At 29.0% G+C, this 21,705-nt stretch overlaps 2 protein-coding genes across 3 annotated transcripts; one reads left to right on the top strand and one right to left on the bottom strand.

The window, feature by feature from the left end:
- The first annotated feature begins 5,518 nt into the window (after positions 1-5,518).
- LOC145185506 (DNA replication factor CDC6-like) lies at positions 5,519-9,099 on the top strand. The gene is made up of 10 exons (XM_090098086.1): positions 5,519-5,810; positions 5,912-6,127; positions 7,033-7,232; positions 7,351-7,517; positions 7,616-7,722; positions 7,825-7,887; positions 8,008-8,182; positions 8,278-8,503; positions 8,597-8,743; positions 8,862-9,099. The coding sequence occupies exons 1-10, from the start codon at positions 5,642-5,644 to the stop codon at positions 8,952-8,954; spliced, it is 1,563 nt and encodes a 520-aa protein (XP_089954212.1). The 5' UTR covers positions 5,519-5,641; the 3' UTR covers positions 8,955-9,099.
- Positions 9,100-14,589: 5,490 nt separating this feature from the next.
- Positions 14,590-20,611, bottom strand: LOC145186094 (uncharacterized). 2 transcript variants are annotated; one of them, XM_090098960.1, is made up of 7 exons: positions 20,523-20,611; positions 17,476-17,631; positions 17,238-17,345; positions 15,700-15,858; positions 15,423-15,462; positions 15,128-15,255; positions 14,590-14,941 (listed from the first exon to the last, which is right to left on the bottom strand). In XM_090098960.1, exons 2-6 carry the CDS (start codon positions 17,606-17,608, stop codon positions 15,150-15,152), a joined length of 546 nt encoding a protein of 181 aa, XP_089955086.1. In that variant the 5' UTR covers positions 17,609-17,631; positions 20,523-20,611; the 3' UTR covers positions 14,590-14,941; positions 15,128-15,149. The 2 variants fall into 2 exon arrangements, with proteins under 2 accessions (XP_089955086.1, XP_089955085.1); XM_090098959.1 differs by lacking the exon at positions 20,523-20,611 and adding an exon at positions 18,595-18,730.
- Between the last annotated feature and the right edge of the window lie 1,094 nt (positions 20,612-21,705).

Genomic DNA, 21,705 nt, shown 5'->3' with positions numbered 1-21,705 from the left:
TGCAATATCTTGCAATTCCTTTTTTTTCAAGCAGCGAAAATTTAGATTTAAATTTTTGCACAAATTTACGAACTTCGCACCGGATGGGGCGTTTATAACAACCGAAAATTTTCGTTAGCGCCGTTAATGTTGCGACCATCGGCTCCGACTTTTGTTAATAAACTTTGATAGCTATATTTGAGTCCTTAATGGCAACTAAATGGTTGCCATGACACAAGATATTGTTGATAACACAGTTAATAGCAGCTAAAGGGTTGCCATTAAGGGTTCAAATAAAATTTAGAAATGTTTAGTTCCTAATGGAACTCATAGATGTAGAATATCCATTAGAATTTAATTAATTAAAGGCCACCTTTAAATAAACTAAAAATTAATCTAGTAAAAAAATAATACAAATGTAATAAATAAATAAAAAACACTATGTGAAAATGAAAATTTAGTAGTTCTAATCAATAGCTGGTATTCAAACAGGATTTACATTTCAGATTCTGGTATACACACGAAGAATGTGAAGAAAAAATATACAGTTTAAACTATTACTGTTAAAAAAGTTATAATGGTTTTAAATTTAAAACAACTTATGAGAAAAAAAAACAGGAAAAAATCTCAATGATAAAACACACTTCGTACATCAACATTAAAAGTATTTGTTGTCAACAATTTTTGTAATTTTTATGATACTTAAAAAATTATATGCAATTGTTTCAACATGAATGAAGTACACATTTGAAGCTAATAATTTATGCATAAGTATCATCTAAATGATGTAAAAACTTCCGATATCTTTAGTATTTTCAAGTTGGTCTTCGTTTGTAATTGAAAAAATAACGGTTGCATTCAATTAATTTAGTATCTTCCGTCTATTTGTATATCCTGTTGAGTGTGATTTAATTGATTTGTATTGGCATGTACAAGCCAACCTGGACGCTTTTCTATTTACGTTTTAACTTAATGACCATCAATTGCCATCAGAAGAACTGCAGTTACATTTTGTGAACCTACGTCATATCCTACTGAATATTGTCGCTTAGCTTTAATGAATCCAAAAATTATAACTTACATCAAAGTCTCGTAGAAATACAATACTGGTATTCAAAAATTTGTAACTTTTCACACTTATAATTAAAGTTTGCAACAGCCAATTTCCGCCATGGTTTTTCACACCTTATTGTTGAAAGCTTCCAATAACTCTTTTAGTTCTCTATTAGGTTACTTGTTGTTATGCTTCCAGTGTTAATGAAATAATTTTTCTGGACTTAAATACCTCTCTGCTCAGCATATGCCGTTGCTGCATACATTACATGAAAATTATTTGAACTATCATGTACATTACGTACATAATGTACTATGTATATTATATGAACTACTGAATGAATTGATTTGATGTAATTATTCTTACTACAGCAACTAACAAACTACAGTCTCATTTGGTTGTCTACTAAATGACTCCTTCGGTAGTCTCTTTAAAATGGTTGTAGTACCGTGTTTTTTGACAACAAGTACAGATATAGTATCAAATACCAGTTACCCAGTAAGTCAATTGTTAAAATAATCTTTGGTGACAACTTTTTAACTTAACTCATTATTGGTGTTGTTATTAACTATTTTCAATTATAAGCAAAAGAAATACTGGTATCAATTGACCAAAAACTCAGTTTAAACCAGTATTCCTTCTGCTAATTATATTAGTTGCAAAATTCATAAATTATTTATGTTGTTATGTTATACTTCATGTTGCCATACTATATTTCTATATTAAGAAACTATCACGTTCTCGTGTTAACTATCACGTTCTTGTATAAACAATCACTTTCTAGTATTAAAACAGTCTACAAATGTCTTTCATTCATTTAGAATACAAAATTCATAAAAATCAAACTTTTCAACAATGAATCCCGAAATTGACACTTGCAGTTGTTGACACTTGCAGTTGTTGACACTGAGTAAAACAGCGTATTATTCTTTATTTACCACAAAGTAATCGAACATTCAAAAACATCAGTATAAAAACATATCAGGAACTAATCCCTCAGTTAACTACGCCTCCTCCTTTAATCTCTTCCTTAAATCTTAGAAATATTTAAATAATACAAAACCGGTATTTTTTATTTAATCACTATCGGATCATATACATAGGATATCAACCCCCGAGTAAATACACTCCTACGATAAAAACGCCATGGTAATTCATCCACCAGGCCAAAAAGCTTGATAGATAAGATATAATCAAAAATTTGCGACCTGAGTTTTTTTTAAGAAATATGTTCGTTAGGCATTTTGTGAGTTTGTTTGTGGGAGAGGGGGTTTCACTTTAATTAATCTTAATGACAGTCAATGCAACTTCTAATTTCGATTGTATTGTCAAACTGTCATCAATCATCATCGGAAGATCTACTTAGAATAGGAGGTTAGCTTTTCCAGGGGGATAAATTCCTAGAGTTAATTTTTTCGTGGGTGGTAGGAGCTACTATTGCGAGAATAGTAGTTCTTCGGAGCTCTTTTTTAATGGTTTTTTTACAAAACTTTTATGCATGACGTGGCATTATTTTAGCTAGCAATTTTCGTTAAATGTAAAAAAAAAAAAAAATAGAATAACCTTTGTAGCGAGTTTACTTTCAACACGCATTAACTAAAATTAGAGTTATCTATTATCTATTTCATTATCTTATTTAAGGCAATGGCTGGTTCTAAATCACTTGTTCAGAAATTTATGTCAAAATATGCACGCTGATATTGCTTCGGTTCTAACAAAAAGCTCTCAAGTTTATGTGTTAAAATATGTTAAAATATGTTAATTTTATGTTAAAATATGTTAATCTAAATAATTTGATGGTATAAGTAAGCATCGGTGCACACTGATCAATTTTTAGAGTTTAGGATTCCGAAAATTAATTTTATTCAATGTGTCAATTGTTCTTAAAATTTTAACTTGTTATAAACTTTAATTTGATAATAAATTTTAAATTGTTATAAACTTTAAGTTTTTAAAATTTTAACTTAAAGTTAAGTTGTTTACTTAATACCAAAAAAAAAAACAATTAAAAAATAAACAATTTAAGTATTTGAAAAATCTTTCATTCAATTAAATTTTAAAAAATTAGTAAATCAGAATATATATTTCTTAACAGTGTGAGGAGAAAGAATTAAGTTAAAAACAACGATTAGAACCATACACAAAGAGACTTATTCAACTTGTCATGTAAATAAATGATAAGAAGATAAAGCGTGATAAGGGAAAATTAAAAAAAAGCCGGCGGTTAGGAAAAGACTTACATGCAAGGAGACTTATTTAACCTGTCATGTAAATAAATGATGAATAGTTATACAACTGCAAAACAAACAAAACTGGTATTAAATACTACAAGGAGAGCAAGAAAATATTTTTAATTTTATTAAATATTTGTAATTTTATTATTTGATTTAATAAATGAGTGCTAACCACCATTATACATTAATAGAACTTTATATTGAGAAATATTGTATAATAGAATTTAGTAAGGATGGACAACACAACCTTAACACTTTTTAACCCTCGTTCTTTCCTAGCGAAATAGTCCTAAGACTCTCAACCTCAACCCCAGACTAACTCCAGAACTTTACGAGGAAATAAATGATGAAATTGACCAAAATATAAAAAAGACCGCCCTCATTATAGCTGTTGAAGGACGCGACTGAAGCGATACCATGCATTAGATAAAATATACGTTCAACGTTAACTAATATTATTTGTGTAAAGATTTTATTTTAAAAAAGCGTGGTGCTTGTTAAAGAAGGTCTGCATTTTATGTTCATTCAAAAAAAATGATTTTATAGATTTCTTTATATTGAAAGTAAATATATTAATGCATTGATTTCAACTTTTTTTAAACTTTGTGCTTTCTTACTTTAAAGGTATAAATAGATAGATTATAAATTTGATATCACTGTAGGGTAGGGTGGGGTTAATTTAGCATTGGGGCAATTTGGGCAACTAAAATATCTCAAAAACTACTCAATGAATGATAAAACATTTAATGGATGAAAGGTAGGTATATAAAATGGTAATGCAATGCGCATCAAATGGTTGTTGGACCGCGGTCAAGTGGGAGGCACGGGCACTTTTTCAATTTTGGACCAAGAAAGTAAAAAAAAAAATTTATGCTACTTTTTTCTCAGATTCTTAAAAAAACATTTATCTGGCGTCACTTAAGTGTTACTATTTTACCCATTTACTTGACTTTCGATTATATTTAGCCATTTTTCCCTAAGTATTTTAGCTCTTTTTTATAATCTATCTTTTGTGTCACCTACTCTAGTCGGGGTAAGTTGAGCAGGTTTGAAAAAAATCAATCAAACGGCATTATCGGAGACACAAATTTTGTTGGGTGAACATTTTAAGGTCCATAAACACTTTTACATTAATTGCTATTAAATACTCTTAACAATTTAAAATAATATCTAAAACACTTTTTTTTTAAAAGATATGTAAATGTGATTTAAAACAAGAAAATTTTTGCTTCTTTTAAAAATATTTTTACTTAAATATTACTTAGTCAATAAAATATATAAGTGAAAAATTCAGAAATAAAAATTTTAACTTACTAACTTCATTTTTAACTTAAATTAGTGACTTACAAAAAAAAAGTTGTTTTAGGTAATGGTGCTTTAATCCAGAATACAGATTTATTCAATATTACAAAGGAGATACGTCATTTTGTCATTAGATTTCAAAACCAAAATAAACTCTGGTTTAAGCACACAACAAACTCTGGTTCTGCTCCTTATACGTCTGTATCAACAAGAGCAGTAGGACGTCGAAAAACGAATTTTTGTAACTTATCCACAAAGACGCAGAAGATAAAATAAGGAGCTAGAATCAAGAAGTAAAGAAGAACTGTCTAGCTGCTTGCATAAAACTGCATTCTGAAGGAAACCAAAGTGCAACCTCATTTGTACATTTCTACGTTACTCGATAAATCTCAAACTGTATCAAAAGCGGCAATTCATGGGAAAAGAATGTTTCTTACTCTTATGAAATAGGGATAATAAGAAAGCGAATAATAAGAAAGCGAATAAAGTTTTATGAGAAAGCGAATAAGGTTTTTTTACCCATCCAACGTTATTTGATTGCAGCATTCTTTTATTTTTCTTTTTAATTTATTAGCATAATTAAATTGCTTTCAAATTAATTTGCTTTAACCAAATGAACCAAACTACTCCATATGTTTTCAATAGGATTTTAGTCCGGGTTAAAATCCTATTGAAAACATATTGAGTAGTTTGAAAACTTATGGATTTAGAGGTCATTGTAAAATATTCACTTTCTTTGTTTGTAACCACTTTTTCGTATGGTTTAAGCTATAAATACTAGTTTTCATCCTGCTAAAAAATATGTTTATTGGATTATTCTTTCCACCAACTAATTACGCCGGTAACCGATGTTAAAGTGCATCTTTATTCGTCTTAATTTTCATTTGACAGAATTTTTTGAAAGTAATTTCATTGGTTAGCTCGTTTGTTGAAATAAAAGTTCGCCAAGTTAACGCGGGAACTATTAGCTTTGTCATTAAATTTTTTGGATATAGGATCTCATACCACATTTAAAAAATTTAAAAGTTACATTTGAAAGTTTTTAAGTTGCATAAGCTGTTGTCATAATAAGATGGTGTATTCAAGAAGCTCTCGTAAAATTACAGTGGCAGCTGATATTAAACAGAAAAAAATTACTTTTCCTCAAAAGAAAAGAGAAACTAGTCGAATAACGAAGGCTGGAGTTATTGTTTCTAACAAAAAGCAAACCTTAGCTTCTATAAAAAGAAAAATTTCTACAAGTGAGAAAATGATATATATTTTTTCTAAATTAATCACTTAAAGTATTCTGTTTGTTTATAAGGATTTCTTAACTAGCATCTGATTTTGTTTTACGTTTAAGATGATGAAAATGTTCTGACTCCAAAAAAATCAACTGTCGAACATTCTAATGCATGCTCATCAGAACCCTCAAATGTAAATAAAGAAAGCTCAATATTTTCTAATGTCAAATCACCTCTATTGGACACAACTAATAAAAAAAATGATGTGGATCCATCATCTGTGAAACGAAAGTTGTGTTTGATCACCAGCACTAACAACAGTTTTAACCAAACTGGTATGTGTAATTTGGTTATAGTATATATTTGCTGAGTTTTTAAAGTAATTAACGATTAGCTTATCATCAAACCATTCAGTTTTAAATATAGCAATATATTACATTTATTCAAATGAACTTAATTTTGAATATTTTAAATATTGTAAATGTTACAGTACAAAAACTGTTGATATTTAAATTTCAAAAATTACACTTCTTTTTTCACATGAAAGTTGCATGAAAGACCATCAAACAATTATCACACTATGGTAGAAAACATTTCATCTCTTTGATGCTAATAATATACCATATTTACTTAAGGAAAGGAAGTTATATTAATTCTATTCAAATAAGTTCATTTATGCATAAAAAGTCTGAAGGTCTGCAGAGCTATGCCTACTTAAACTCTGTTGCAGTAAAGTCTTTGTTAGAATTGCTGTTATTAAACTAAACTAATTATAAACTAAAACTATTAAACCAATTTTTTTTAAAATTATTCATGTTTGATAAGTGATAGCAGTAAAATCCCAATAAAAATGCATTTTTCAAAACATTTAGTTTATTGCAAATTTTTGGTTGTCACTCTTTATATTACTCAGATTAAACCAAAATTGAGTTGTGTCATTGACCATAAGTATATTTAGTATGCCTAAATTTCATGCAAAATAAAGTTGCAAAATTTTGAAATACTTATATTTGTAACGCACTATTATCCTTTAAATGTCAGAAAATACTGTAGTATCCATTTACACAAATTTAAATGATAAATTAGAATTTTTTACATTTCAGTATTTTATCTCTCTTAGCTATGTATAATTTATAATGAAATTTTTATACACCAAAAACAAGCTTACAAAAATTGTAATTCTAACTAATAATGCTATCAGTTAAAGCTATCCTAAACATTTAGCACAATTTTAATTTAGAAAGTCCTTATAGTAATATTCGACTTCTGCTTCATACTTCGACTCCTGACCGATTAATATGTCGCGAAAAAGAGTTATCTACGATTGAAAAATTTATTAGATGCACAGTTCTGGGAACAAAACCTGGAAGTTTATACATGTCTGGAGCCCCAGGTACTGGGAAAACTGCTTCATTAACTTTGGTATTAGAAAAGTTAAAAGTGAGGAAAATTTTTATATATTTTTAACAACTTTTTTGTTATGATATTTTATTAAATATCTTGGGAATTGGTTGGATAAAAAAAAATCAGTGTGATTTACCTATTAACTTTTTTTTAGGTAACAGACAGCTTGTGTCAAGTTGTATTTTTAAATTGCATGTCTATCAAATTGTCTCAAAGTATATTTGTACGTCTTGCTAATGAACTTTCCACAACAAGCAAATATAACTCAAAAAATGCATTTAAGTACCTTGAAAAGTCTTTTGTTGCTGCTGGCCCAAAAATGTGAGCATTTTTTCTCCTAATTTCCTTTATATAAAGATTGCTGATCTTAGATTTATTTGAATACTCTTAGTAAAAACATTGGTAATATAAATTTTTAGATTACTCATTCTTGATGAAATTGATCAACTTGAAAGTAATAACCAAGATGTTTTATACAAGCTCTTTGAGCTACCATTTTTACCATACTCGAGATTAACATTAATAGGTAAGCTTTGTTTTTCTTTGTGCTTTTTGTTGTAGCTATAAATTTAAAAATGAAATTTTTATGAATTACAGTTCTTTCAACTCATGACTAAAATGTTTTTAGGTATTGCAAACGCTTTAGATCTAACAGATCGACTCCTCCCAAGATTACAGTCAAAGGGGTCATGTAGGAACCTTTACATCAACTTTGAGTTTTTCCCTCTGGCAGTTAGTTAAATAATTAATGCAAAATCCTTCAATTTTTTTTACAGAAATTATTTTTAATGTTTGAATTTTTCTATTACAGGTTTACCTGCTTTGCTACAGTTTACTCCATATTCTATGTCACAAATTGCATCAATAATTCAAGAAAGACTGGATAAGGTTGGTAACAATATTATTGACACAATGGCAGTGCAATTCTGTGCACGAAAAGTTTCTTCAATGAGTGGTGATATCAGGAAAGCTCTTGACATTTTAAGGTATTTTAAAATTTTTTGTTGTAGTAAATAAATTATTAATATAAAAATCTTGAGCAACAATTTAGTTTAACCTTTTTAAATGTTTGTATTTACAGGCGAGCTATAGAAATTGTAGAGTTGGAACAGCGGCAGTTTCCAGATTTACCTGGTAAAAAAGTAACCATATCCCATGTCTCTGCTGTTTGCAGCCAAATGTTCAGCTCACAATTGGCAACCAGCAGTACATTTAATGGTGGCTTGCCACTACAACAAAAATTAATTGTATGCACACTTATGGCATCATTAAAAGATAGCGCAATGAAGGAAATTTCTATTACTAAAGTAGGTTTTTGAAATTTGAAGAAAAAGTTTTTTGTTTTTTTTTTGTTTTCTTTTTGCAAGATATCTAGTTAAAAGTAAAACAAATTTTTTTAGCTGTATGAATCCTATTGCAAAATTTGTAAATTGAGACAGATTAATTGCTTGAGTGAAGAAGAATACAATGGCGCCTGTTCTTTGCTGGAAGCACAAGGAATACTATCACTCTCAGTTTCTAAAAGCAAAGACTTTCGTTCACTCAAGGTGTTTTTTTACTTTCCCACATTTTTCAGCATACTAAAAATTACTTTTCTACTGATTGCTGTTGTTCTATTTATTCAGTTTTCCTATTTTATTAACTTTTAAAATTTATTTATGAAAGGTTTGTTTACGTCTTCAAGAAAATGAACTAGAACATGCATTACAAGATAAAACATTGCTGTCATCAATTTTGGACGGTGGTATTCCAAAGTAGTTTTTTTTTTTTTTTTTTTTGCGTTTTAGATTTTAAAAGTTTTTTAAGTTGTTTTTTTTATTATTATCATTTTTTACTAAAAAACCAAACAATAATATCCTTGTATTTTATCAAATTTTATCTATATATAACTCAATTTACAATTTAAGTAGTATTATGAAAGTTTTTGATATTTTAATGTTATTGATATTTATATTTATATTTAAATAAAAAGAAGTTTCTCATTTATCGCTGGCTTAATTTAATAAGAATCCTAACATTTCAAGCTTTTTCATTATCACTTTTTTTTTTTTTTTCCCTCAAACTATGGCATTCTTAATACAGCCAAAAACACCGCAAAGATAAACATCAAACTATACGATAAATTTTCCAATAAAAAACGTTGCGATGTTACCTATATAATGCTTCTTAACAAAATTCAGCGTTTCAAATGGTCGATACAGTCCATTTTTAAATTCCTTTCCACTGGTTGTGAATGTCATGAGGTATTTTTCTGTAATATTATATTCAATATTGTAAAGGAAAAACGAGAATATCCCTGTGTAATACGAGGGTCCTTTAATATTCTTTGTTTAATGCGAAAATAGGGTAAAACACCCAGTGTTCGCTATGGGACCTGCGACTTCACCGCTTGGTCACTAAAAAACATCTAGAGCAAGAATTAATTGCTGGAAAGTTCAGAAATCGTTCTCTTTATAACTGATAAAAACTTTACTATCGTAACTTTTAAAGTTTTTTAGAAAGAAAAAAAACTGTCCTAAAAATTCCTTAATGTGTTAATGACAAATTTTAGAAAAGCTTATGGATAATCACTCAAAAAAACATGTTTGTAATCTAATTTTTTTTTTCTTTTTCATGGCGTTTATTAAAATTCAGGATTACCTTATAAATAGAATTATTGATCAAAACAAATTTTTTAGTTGTAAAGCATACAAATGCATACTTTTTTTATTTTTAATATCATTCTTTTGTTTTTATAAATTTTAAATACATTCAAGTCAAAAAACGGCTATAAGAATATGTATTTTTTTTTAAAAAAAAAACATCAGCCCTGGGGTTGATGCTGTACCACATTGCGCACGTATTTACGCATACATTCTCCAACTTAAACTATCAAATCCTTCTTAAAATTAAATAATTTTCTCATAAATTTCGTTGTTAAAAAGCGTAAGTCTTATAACATTGACAGCCGCTGTACAAAAAAAAAAAATGCATGAAAAAAGCGATTTCTCTCCAGTCGAGAAATTCTCTTTACTTTAAAGAATGCTCTCGTCAAAATATAAACTAACTAAATGGATTCAGCATTTGAAAAGAAGTTTTAAAAAGTGAGTTAACATCTGACGAGCGTAATGAAGGCAAATTATGCTAATAAAGTATGTACAAAAATGTGGCTTATAGCGATAACTTTAAACTGAGACGCTATTTTACATTCAACATCACTCAAAATAAAAAACATGAGCTAATCAATCAAAGAAAAACCAAAATAGAATAAATAAAAAAAGCGTTTGATAAATTTAACAGTTAACCAAGTGCATATTATTTTTTAAACGATGAGTTAGAGATGCAAATTTTCCTTAAAAATATGTTTGAAAATAATCACTATGATTAGGGTAAAACACCAGTGTTCGCCGATTTTTTCGACCTAATCTCATATAAAAATTATTTTCTCACTCGTTTTTTAATAGACCATCGATCTCGAAGTTTGAGCATATAGAAAAAAAATTACTCTTTACGATGCCCTTAGAAACGAATGACCTCCGATAATAAACAAAGGAGCTATAGCCCCAAAAAATCAAAATCGGTGACCACTGGCGTGTTCCCCATGTTCTCACCCCAGGTTTTTGAACTTCCGCCAGTTTTCGCTTCTGTATTTATAAACAAAATTACTTAAAATGTTCGTAGTTTACGAATTCGAAAGTTATAAATTTACGCTTGAATTCAAGTTAACTAATTTTAGATAATTAAAGTATTTTTTTGACTTGCAATTTGCTACTAACACTTTAAATATATAATTTAAGTTATAAGACCCCTAAAAAATGTTAAAAAAATTTTTTTTTTTTTTTTATATGCAATTTTGGCACGAAATTTATCACTGAAGACGAATTTGAAAACCATTTTTAAAGATTTGATTTAGTTTTTGAGATATCCAATGTTTCGTTTGACTGGCTAAATTTGGTCTGCTTAGCAACATCCATAACAACGAGTTTTTAATGAGAATTACGAGCTTTTTCATTATATTTTTTTTATCTAATAAACTTTCTAAACAATGGGTAAGTCATGAAGAGTAAAACAAAGTACTAAAAGTAAAAAATCAAGAAGATTTCATGGGAATAGATATACCAGAAATTTGCTAAATGATTCAACTTTGCCAGCTTCTTTTATTAGTACTGAAAAAGACAGTCTTTCTTCTAGCACTTTGTTAAATTTATCTGTATCAGTATCGTGGCTCTGCTCTTTGTATGGAAGTGATTGGTGCACAAAGAATGTTTAGTCGTTCGATCTCACAAAATAGACTAAAATATGTAGACTATTATGGGGATGGTGATTGTAAAAACTATTCTTACGTTAAAGATACTTATACTGGTATTACAGTGTGTAAGTTGGAGTGTGTTGGACATGTACAAAAATGTGTAGGAGATTGAGAAAGTTGAAAAAACTATTAAAGGACTTGGAAGAGAAGGAAAATTAACAAGTACTACCTTCCACTCTCAGTTGTCAGCCATTTAAAACCTATTTATATCGATCTATCTCAAGAAGAACTTTTTAAAAAAATGCCTTCATGGTAAAAAGACCAAAAACCAAAATGAAAGTTTTAATGGGATGATATGGCAGCGCATACCCAAAACAAAGTATGTTTCTTTAACACAGTTGGAGTTTGGAGTTTACGACGCTGTTTGAAATTTTAATATTGGAAGAAAAGCTAGTGTTCTTTTATTTGAAAAGTTGAATATGATTCCAGGAATATAAACTCTTCAAGGTTGTTCAATCATGAACAAAAAGCGTCTAATTTTTGCTGAGTCTCAAAATCTGACATCAAAAAAGCAACAAAAAGTAATTTGTGGATGTAAAAAAAAAAAAAAAAAAGAAGATGCAGATAATGACCAAGAAAGTAGTATATATGATCCTGGTTCATGTTCTTATAAGTAACTGTTTTTAAACTGACATTTTCATTGAAAATTTTTTGTACAATTATGAATGTTATATTTAAAGGCGTTTTTCTTAATGTAAATTTTTGACCTCCCGACCATCCTATTTCATTAATGGTATGTTCAATTTGCATGAAACTTTCAGCAAATGTTTATTGCATCAAGTTTTACAATTGGAACTAAAAGTTTTGCAATATTGCAAAAACTTTTTTATTTACACTAGCTTGATCTTAAAAAATTTTGTTTTTTTAATGTACCATTTAAAAAATTTCAGTGTAACTCAAATATATAGGGGAAAGGTGCCTATGATGGCATAGCGCCTATGATGGCATACTGGTCATATTTCCAAAAATATTAGTTTTGGTGCGTAAGTGATTAGACCAACATGTGTATATTAGCAATTCATTACTTTTGATAAAAATTCGTCCCTCTGTCATAAATAATGCATTTGTAATCAACAAACACAAATTTTCGCATGTAAAGTTGTAGTTTTAATGCTCTCATATATTTAGGATTACGATTTTATTATACATCATACAGAAGTGAAATTTTCATGCATTTCATCTGCAGGCTTTGTACATTTATTAGAATACTTATTTTGATGCTATGTGTAGAATAAGGTAGACACAGCTTGTTTTAATAAATATGGTGACTCTTTCCTATGATGGCATACCGAGGAGTTGCCATCATAGGAAAGCCTGCAAAATGAATTGAAAAAAATCCCTGAAATAAATTTTTATGCTCTTAAAAAGGTGATCAGGCTAAGAACAAAGATGAAATACGAGAGTTTGAGAAACCAACAAATTTGGAAATGAGATCTCCCCCATCAGAAGCTTCCATATGCATTGGATCTTCTGTTTCAACGAAAGGATAAGATCTAGTATATAAAAGTTGTGTCCGGTGCCTTTAGCAACCCCTAAAATCGAATTGAAAAGGGCACGAAAACGTGGAAAAACTGGACCTCTGAATATCAGACCGGACATTCAAGAATTAAAAGATAAGGCAAATGAAAAAGATAACAAAGAAAAGGAAAAGTTTGTTAGAAAAACAAAAAGAAAGACGACTGTTGAAGAAAAATACTGCAGTGAGGAGATTAAAAGAAGTAATAATAAAAAGAATTTCGAATCTGATACAGCAGTTTTGTATTGTTATGAACTTTATTCGCTGTCTTGCTCTAAAGAACCATGGATTTGTTGTCAAAAATGCAGATCTTGGTGTCATTGTTTATGTGCAGACATTAAGAGAAGTAGAAAAATTTTTATATGTGAACTATGCTTATAGACCAAACATTTATTATTAATTTTGTTTTTTTGATAAGTTGTGTTTCCATTAATAAAAAACAAAAAAAATTCTTGTTTGTCTGATTTCTTTAAAGTGTGCCATCATTGGAGTAGTTAGTTGCCTATGATGGCATACTTGTGTTGTTTTTTTTAATGGTATAAACTTATAAAAAAATAAAATGGTAAAAATTCTAAGGTTTATTATTATTCTGCATGCTAGAGGGAATACACCCATGTCAAAAATTATTTTTTAAGTTTTCAGGTAATGACTCAGAGAAACGTTAAAGTTAAGTATGCCATCATAGGTACCTTTCCCCTATATATTTTTTATATTTTTAGTTCAATTTGTTGATCAACATGTTATTAACCATTTGCCTAAAATTTCATACCCTAAATGCTTTTAGTTTCTGAGATGTATGGCCGGGGTGGCACAAACATTTTTAAATGTTGACTATTTTAATTGGTAACCATGACAACTAATAAAATTATTTTTTATTTTTTATATAAGATGTTGTTCCTAGTTCTTTCTCAGAATATAGTTGGTTTTTTGTTAAAAGAATTTTTTAGTTAAGAAATTTTTGAGGGGTCTTATACCTTAAAAACAAATTTGCACTCCTTACTTGTTAAAAGTTGACTTTCAAAGCTATTTTTCCGTATTTCGAATAGTTAAGCAGGAAAGTGATAACCTTGATTTGTTCATTACAGCAATTTACAAAGAAATGTCCGTGTTAACGAATGTTTTATAGCACATTTATGTTGCATGGATAAATGTTCGTGCTACGAGTATTTTGATTGTTTATAAGATAGTACGATCGTTGACACGAGTTATCTGTCCGAGCTACCGAACTTTGCAGACGAGTCAATTACGTACTTAATTTTGTTTACAAAACAGAGTCCCGGTCAATAATATATTAAGAATAACTAGATGTCTAACTGCCGTAAATCGGCATAAGAAAAAGTGAAGCAAAAATCGGCCATTATGGGGGGGGGGGGGGGGGCAAAATCTTTAGGCTATTTATCAAAACAAAACAAGTACGAAGCTTTTGATTTGTTAAATTTGCCCCCCATAATGGCCGATTTTTGCTTCAAAAAATACGCGGAAATTAGAGATCTAGTTATTTTTAATATATCATTGGTCCCGGTGATCTTTAAGTTTAAACTTCTACGAATTTTCATGTCAAAAAAAACGAGAGAATTTCAAAGACCGAGTTTAAAAGTTATAATATCAATATATTTAGAAATGGAATAAATATATTTGATAAATATACACTAAAATCTGATTTAAAAAGAGCGGGAACCCGCGTTTAACTTCTATAGGTCGCGTTTACAAAATATAGAAATATAAACGAAACAAAAAGGCCAATAACAGCAAAAACAATAAATAATGGTATGAAAAAAAAAATCCACAACTAACAATAAATTTGTGAAAACAAAACGGTTGTACTTATCAGACAAAACAAGGACAAAGCGCAAAAAACCGCGCATTTCTCTGTAGATTAATTTTTCTACATATAAAGTAATGAAATCAATATCAACAACTTTAAGAACCTCAAAGGAAAATCTAAAAGTAAGAAAAGAAAATTCTGAAAAATTCATATTGACTCAATTTAATGAAATATCATTACATGACTCAATTGGATGTAATATCGTTAAATATCTAATAAATTAAATTTCTAATGTAATATTATTACATGTCTCAATTGGATGTAAATATCGTTAAAAATATCTAATAAATTAAATCTCTGACCTAATAACTGAAAAGTGCTGGATTAGAAGTCCGTAGCAAAAGGTGCTTCAGCTCTTGCAGAGTTATCAAATCTTTTCTTTCCAGATTTTCTGATATGCTCTTCTCCGTCAGGTAAGCAGCCGTTCACCCTGAAACACATTTCCTTAAGATCATTAACTTGTAATTTTATTTGTTCACAAATAAAAAAAACTATTAGACAGGCTTCAAAATGAAAAATACGTTGCCTTGCAATTTAAATTCAATTTAACAGAAAAAATTAGCAAAATGAACAAGTAATGAAAATCCAAGCATCTACCTTATCTGTTTTGGTCTAACAATAGGCTGTTGTAATATCTCTAAACACATCAATAAAAAAGTATAACTGAGTAAAAAATATATTGCGATGTCTGATAAAACTTGCACCATGTTTGCTTTAACTATATCTTGGGGGAGGGGGAAGTGGAAGGGGAAGGGCAATAGAAGCTTGAATCATGCTATAAGAAACAATCTCAAATGATGAAACGAGTTAAAAAACGTTTAAATAATATGGTTTATATATTTTATTTTGTCAATCAAAACACAAACAAAATTACCCACAGGAGCTGTAATTTTTACATCCATGTGTTCATTATGAGTCTTTTTATGCCCAAGGGGAGAGGCTGATGTGTTATTGTTATATTCAAACCAACTTCCAGATGTTGGATGATGTTCCACTCTTTCTGTGCGTTTGTTCTCTTCAATGACAAGTAAATCTGCAGTAAAAAAAAAATCAAATAATAAACACACACACACACACACACACAGACACACACACACACACACACACACACACACTTAGTACAGACTTGTACAAATTAATCACAAACTATTTCTTTTCTATTTTTGTTTTATTCTGTTTTTAGCTATTCTATGATTACAGAAATATATTCTAAAAACTAAATAAAACAAGAATGGACAAAAAAAAAATCTAAAAGACTAGCTTTACTTAAATTTTCTGATCAAACTGAATGAGAAATAGACACACTATGTAAAGTAAATCTATCTATAGTAAGCCAGATGAGAAAGTAGTACATTGCAACTGGTAATTTATCGCAATTAAGAAAAAGAAAATTTGGTAAAAAAAGAGATCACAGAGTGGGATGATTGATATCTGATACAGTAGAGCATCAAAAAAACCATAAAAGACGGGTGACTAACTGATGAATGATTTAGCTACACATTATATACATTTATGCTTGAATACAAAGTAGAGGTTGTTAGCTGCTGGAAGACCTGCCCATAAACCTTTTAAGAAACAATTACTAACACATGTTATGAAGAAACATCTTTTGTGGACAAACACAAAAGCTTGACAAAAGAATGGAGAAAGGTGAAATACAATATATGGTTCTTACTTATGGAGCTATCATATATGAAAATTTAGACTATTATTTTAATGACTGACACTAACTGAAGTTAAGAACTGACAAGACATGAGAAGAAGTTGTTTTGGAGACAATTTTCAGATGCTGGACCTATCCAGTAAATGACATGATGAATTCTAATACATAATAAAGATTCTACAAACAATTAATTTCAGATGCTGAAAGTATATCAAAATGGGAATGGAACATTTCAGCAAAATTTTCAGTAAAATGTCTGTTGTGGTGCAAAAAGCTTCAAAATTGGTCATTGGAGTGATGAATTACCTTTAACTTATTTTTTGCTTAAACATCTTATCACCAGTCCCTTAACCTTAATAAAATCAAACATTTATGGCATATTTTAGAAAAACAAGTAAGACATCAAATTTTATCACCATCATCACTAAATGAAGTAGGAGCTGTTTTACTGGAAGAATGGACAAATATTCCCTCGGAAACAATTCAAACTTTGTATGAAAGCTTACTGAGAAGAATTAAAATTGTAATTGCTACCAATAGCAGACCAATTCCCTATAAAAATTATTTTATTGAAAATTTTCTGCTGTTCCTATTACTTTATCTTATCCCTGTATGTAGATTTAAATAATTGAATTTACAAAACGCTGATAAATGAAAAAATTATATAAACAATCAACTACATGATATCAATAAAATATCTTTGAAAATCAACTTAGTGGTAAAGCAAACTTAAAAAGAATAAAACACACCTTTATGACCACCTTGCCTAGCTAATTTAGTGTACTCAGAAAGCTCTCCGCAACCTTTTTGGCGCCTTTCTTCATAAAGCTCTTCATCATTATCCATTCTTAATAAACCTGTAAAATAAACCTGTAAAATAAACCTGTAAAATTCAATTAAAAAAAAAAAAGCCAATACCAGAAACTTTTTTTGTTAACAATATTCTCTTGCTAAATAATATTTATTAAACTGTAAAAAAGGAAATACCTTTTCGACCACCACTCAATGCAAGTTTAGAGTAGTCATTTCCATAGTCACGCTGCAATTTTTGAGGAGGAACACCTCCTTCATCACTAAATCCCACTGTTTGTCTCTCTTCCCGATTTGAATTGGAGTTCATGTCAGTTGATGTTTTAAACAAACCTATATAAAACCACACAACTCTTATTTATTATTTTGTATGATTTACTTTATTATTCTGATGGCTTTAAAAATAGTAAATGATAAAAACATAACAAATTAAAAAATTCTGCTGACGATAAAAGTAATATATGTCTGTGTTTAAAAGTTAATCATTTTCGTTATATTTGTTAAGCCAAATAAAACCAAATTAAATGACATTTCTTTACATTAAGTATATTTATCAAAATTCATTTGTGATAAACATACTTAATGCAATAAATAATAGAATCTTCAATCTTTTACAGACACACTTAGCACATGAACATGATGGAAATCAATGAACTTTTGTAAATAACTTTTTCATGCTTTCACAAATCTAATTTAAAGATTTTTTAGCAGCATATAAGTGAAGACTTTAAGTCATTTAGAGTGTGTCGAATAAATTTTTTAAGAACCTAAAAGGACAAAAATGTTTATCTGTTGAAAATGCACCTTGACTTCAGTTAAAGGAGGTTAACTTCTAGATCAGGTAGACTTATTATATATGGTACAAAACTCCATTTTGCAAGTGATATATTTTAGTAATGAAGATCTGAATATTCATAGCAGATCAAAAGGAGTTTTATTCAATACAAAAAGAACGCCATTCCATTTCAAACATACTAAAATTTCTGTTCTATCATGCACCATCTCAGACTTTGATAAATAATTGGTGTATATATAGTGAGCAAATCCTAAAAAACTCAGCTCAAAATCTTTAGTTAGTTTTTAAAGGTAGTTTGATTCACATTTTCTTTTGACCTAATTCAATATATAAGGGTCCAATACAGAAACATTAGGGGAAAATATTTTTTACAAATGTTGTTGAACAGAATGAGAATTTACAAAAATGAGGAAATTTGATGAGCATTGAAGAGAAGTTGGACACATTTTTGAGTGATAAATATTTTCAGCATGGCGGTTGGCATCAAATTTGAAACTCACCATTTCCTTTCCATTCTTCTTCTTTTCTTGGTGAAAGAATAAGATCTTTACGAGGAGGTGGACCTCTGTATGGTTTTAAATCCATTACATGTGCTTTTTTATTTTTATCTTATCTATGGGATGTCCATAAATACAAAACTAATTTTTTTAAAAAAAAATCATTTAAATAGTAAAAAAGAATTTAGAGCAAATAAAATGTTCCTTGAAGAAAAATTAAAATCCATATTAATTTTAGATTGAGCTGCTTGTTTTTTTATATTAATTATAAAACAAATATATTATTTTGTTATAAATACTTTTAAGATATTTCCTATTCATGAAAGTTTTTCTCTCTGATACGAAAGCTTTTACACTGATAAACTCTGCTAAAATGGTACTTTGATTTTTTCTAAAAAATTAGTCACAGGTTTGTTTTAATGCAAAGTGACACTAACTTTGGAGGATTATAATTAAGCTGGAATTTACTTATCAGACAGAAAAAATAGCAATAACAAATACCCAGTATAGTAAGGATCACATGATGGGATTAGTGATATGAATTTATCCTAAACAATTGATTAACGAACTTTGTGATATAAACACATGTTCAACTTTTATTTACTAATTTAGTCTTTGTCTCAAAATTTAGTGGATTAAAGAAAGAATATTATTAAAGGTCAATAGCTATACTTACAGTACTTCTCAAGCTCATTAGCTAGTCTTATGCCTTTTTTTAAACTAAAAAACGCAGAAAGCAAATCAAAGTAAGTACAATGAAATTTATACGTTATAAATTTGTATGTACTTAGAAATTTATAAGGTATAATTCGCTACGTAAATAACAGAACGCCTTATCATAAAATTAATAGGCGTATTAGGTATTCAACACAAATAGTATAGCATTCAAATATTTGGCATTTATAATTTAATATGCATAAATTATTATATTAAAGTGAATATTAGTAATTAAGTAGCCACTTTTAGAAAAAGCAAGATGAGAAGAAATGTAGATAAAAAGATCAATCGACAGCTTAAGAATGGCGCCGTTGTAATAAAGTGTCTTTGATGATAAAACGTGAGAAGATCAGTTTCACACTCGCGGATGGTTTTGATTTTTAAGTTGTCATAACAGTGTAGAAAATGGCAACTTCCACAAAGGAGAGCCATCAAATGTTTTGTCTGATCTTTTAGAATAAGGCTTTGAATTTAGTTTAAAACATTTTTTGATACTATATATAGTTCGAGAAACAATAAGGAATTGAAAATATATTTTCGAAATTTCTTTCAGCATTTTCAACCACTAAAATATTCGGTGTAAAATATTCAAATTTCACTTTATCACAAAAATATTAAATCACTTTCCGAGGTTACTTTTGTCAATGAATAAAAACTTAAGGAACTTGAATAAATCTTGAAAAATTATAAGGCGTGCATGATATCGTGGGTATACTGGCAAAAGACGTTAAGTCGAAAATTGGCAGTTTTGACTTAATGATGCAGTATTGTAAAGTTTACAACGCTCTACAAACTGGCAAAATACACAAGTCGAATGAAACATTATCTTTTATCTGATTTTAAAAATACATTTAACGTTAAGTTATGAAACGCGTATTTTTAAGAAAACTTAAATGATTGATTTCTCTAAACAGGGATTTTTGAGTTAACGTTTTTTTGTCAGTATACCCACGATATATTCATTTGTAAATACTTTTTATTTCATATTTCGGCATTTAAACAGCCATTTTATTGATTTGCCAAACAACATAAATTGTAATTTTTAGGTTGCCAGTTGATTATTTGAAAGTTCTAGCAAAGTTATAAAACGTATTTGAAAATCATAAAATCATCCAAAAGAAATTGTAGAAGATCGAATTGGTTTATCATTTAAGCGTTAAAATTTTCTCTAAGGAAACTCTTGATAAGTTCTAGTTTTTATTAAGACGACTTACCTACTTTCTTCGAGCGGCAGTCGTTAGTTATATAAGACAATGCAGTGCAATAGCTTCGGACTTCGGCTTATAAGTACTTGAATAGCCGAGCTTAAAAAATATGTTGCGCCCAATTTGATACGAAAAGTAAATTAAGGAAAAAAGAATTACTTCAAATTCAGTTTCAAAAACGATAAATAATGTTAGTTCTCAAGTATAGAATAAAGATTTAGACAGGTGGAACTCAATTAACACTCCTAAAAAAAAGGAGGGCTCCTGAAAAGCAATTGGCGTCTTTGTTTCCCAATAATACTTGCAGTGCGTTTATATTGTTCAAGAATTACCTCAAGAAATAAAAACTTCTTGGTCACGAGTGTCAAGCCAGATTCAATGCGTCCTCTTTTCTATTGCCTTTGTCTCGCAGTATTTTAGACAGATTTTTCATAATCTTTACACCGTCTTACCCTTCATATTTATTTAGAATTGTGCAAAGAAATTTATATCATTAAAAACATTTACTGCAGTTATCATTTTTCAATTTTTAGCATAATTTTTGAATAAAATGATATCTAATTATTGATAAATGTAGTACACTTATCTGCAAAATTAACGCACCATTCATACATTACGCACCATTCATACATTACGCACCATTCATACATTACGCACCATTCATACATTTTTAAAATTGTCTTCAAGTTATCATATATTTTGACAAACATACTAACCCTTTCGTGACTGAGTTAAAAACACCTATATGACTGCGCGTAAAACTTGTTCGCTTTTTAGCCATTTTTCAAAATTAATTTTTGATCGATCTATAAATGCAAATGACAAACGGTTTGAAGTATCAACTTAAGAAATTATTCCTATTTCAGATATATATATAATGTTTTCTCAAGCCCATATAGATGTTCAGGAAAATTTAAAATTATTGATGAACCGCCAGGGGGTTCACGTCATTTAGAAACAGATTTTATGCACCGTGATGCGGGTCACGCGTCAGGAATGGGTTAAGAATAGAACACACGAACACAATTATTTCGATGATAATAATAAAATTGGCTTTTAAGGATCGTGAAAAAAAAAGCTAAAACCAAAAATATGGTCTGTTTAACAAAAAAAAAAAAAAAAAAATATGATTCTTATTTTTATGCACATTAACACAGCTTAAATTGAAACATTTTTGACTAATCAATAACCA

The sequence above is a fragment of the Hydra viridissima genome, unplaced genomic scaffold, assembly GCF_058129835.1.
Source record: "Hydra viridissima isolate aposymbiotic clone 2 unplaced genomic scaffold, HvirCarnegie_v1 scaffold_9, whole genome shotgun sequence".
Taxonomy (NCBI): domain Eukaryota; kingdom Metazoa; phylum Cnidaria; class Hydrozoa; order Anthoathecata; family Hydridae; genus Hydra; species Hydra viridissima.
Note: the sequence above shows the minus strand (reverse complement) of the source record. Positions and strands in the feature narration are given on the sequence as shown.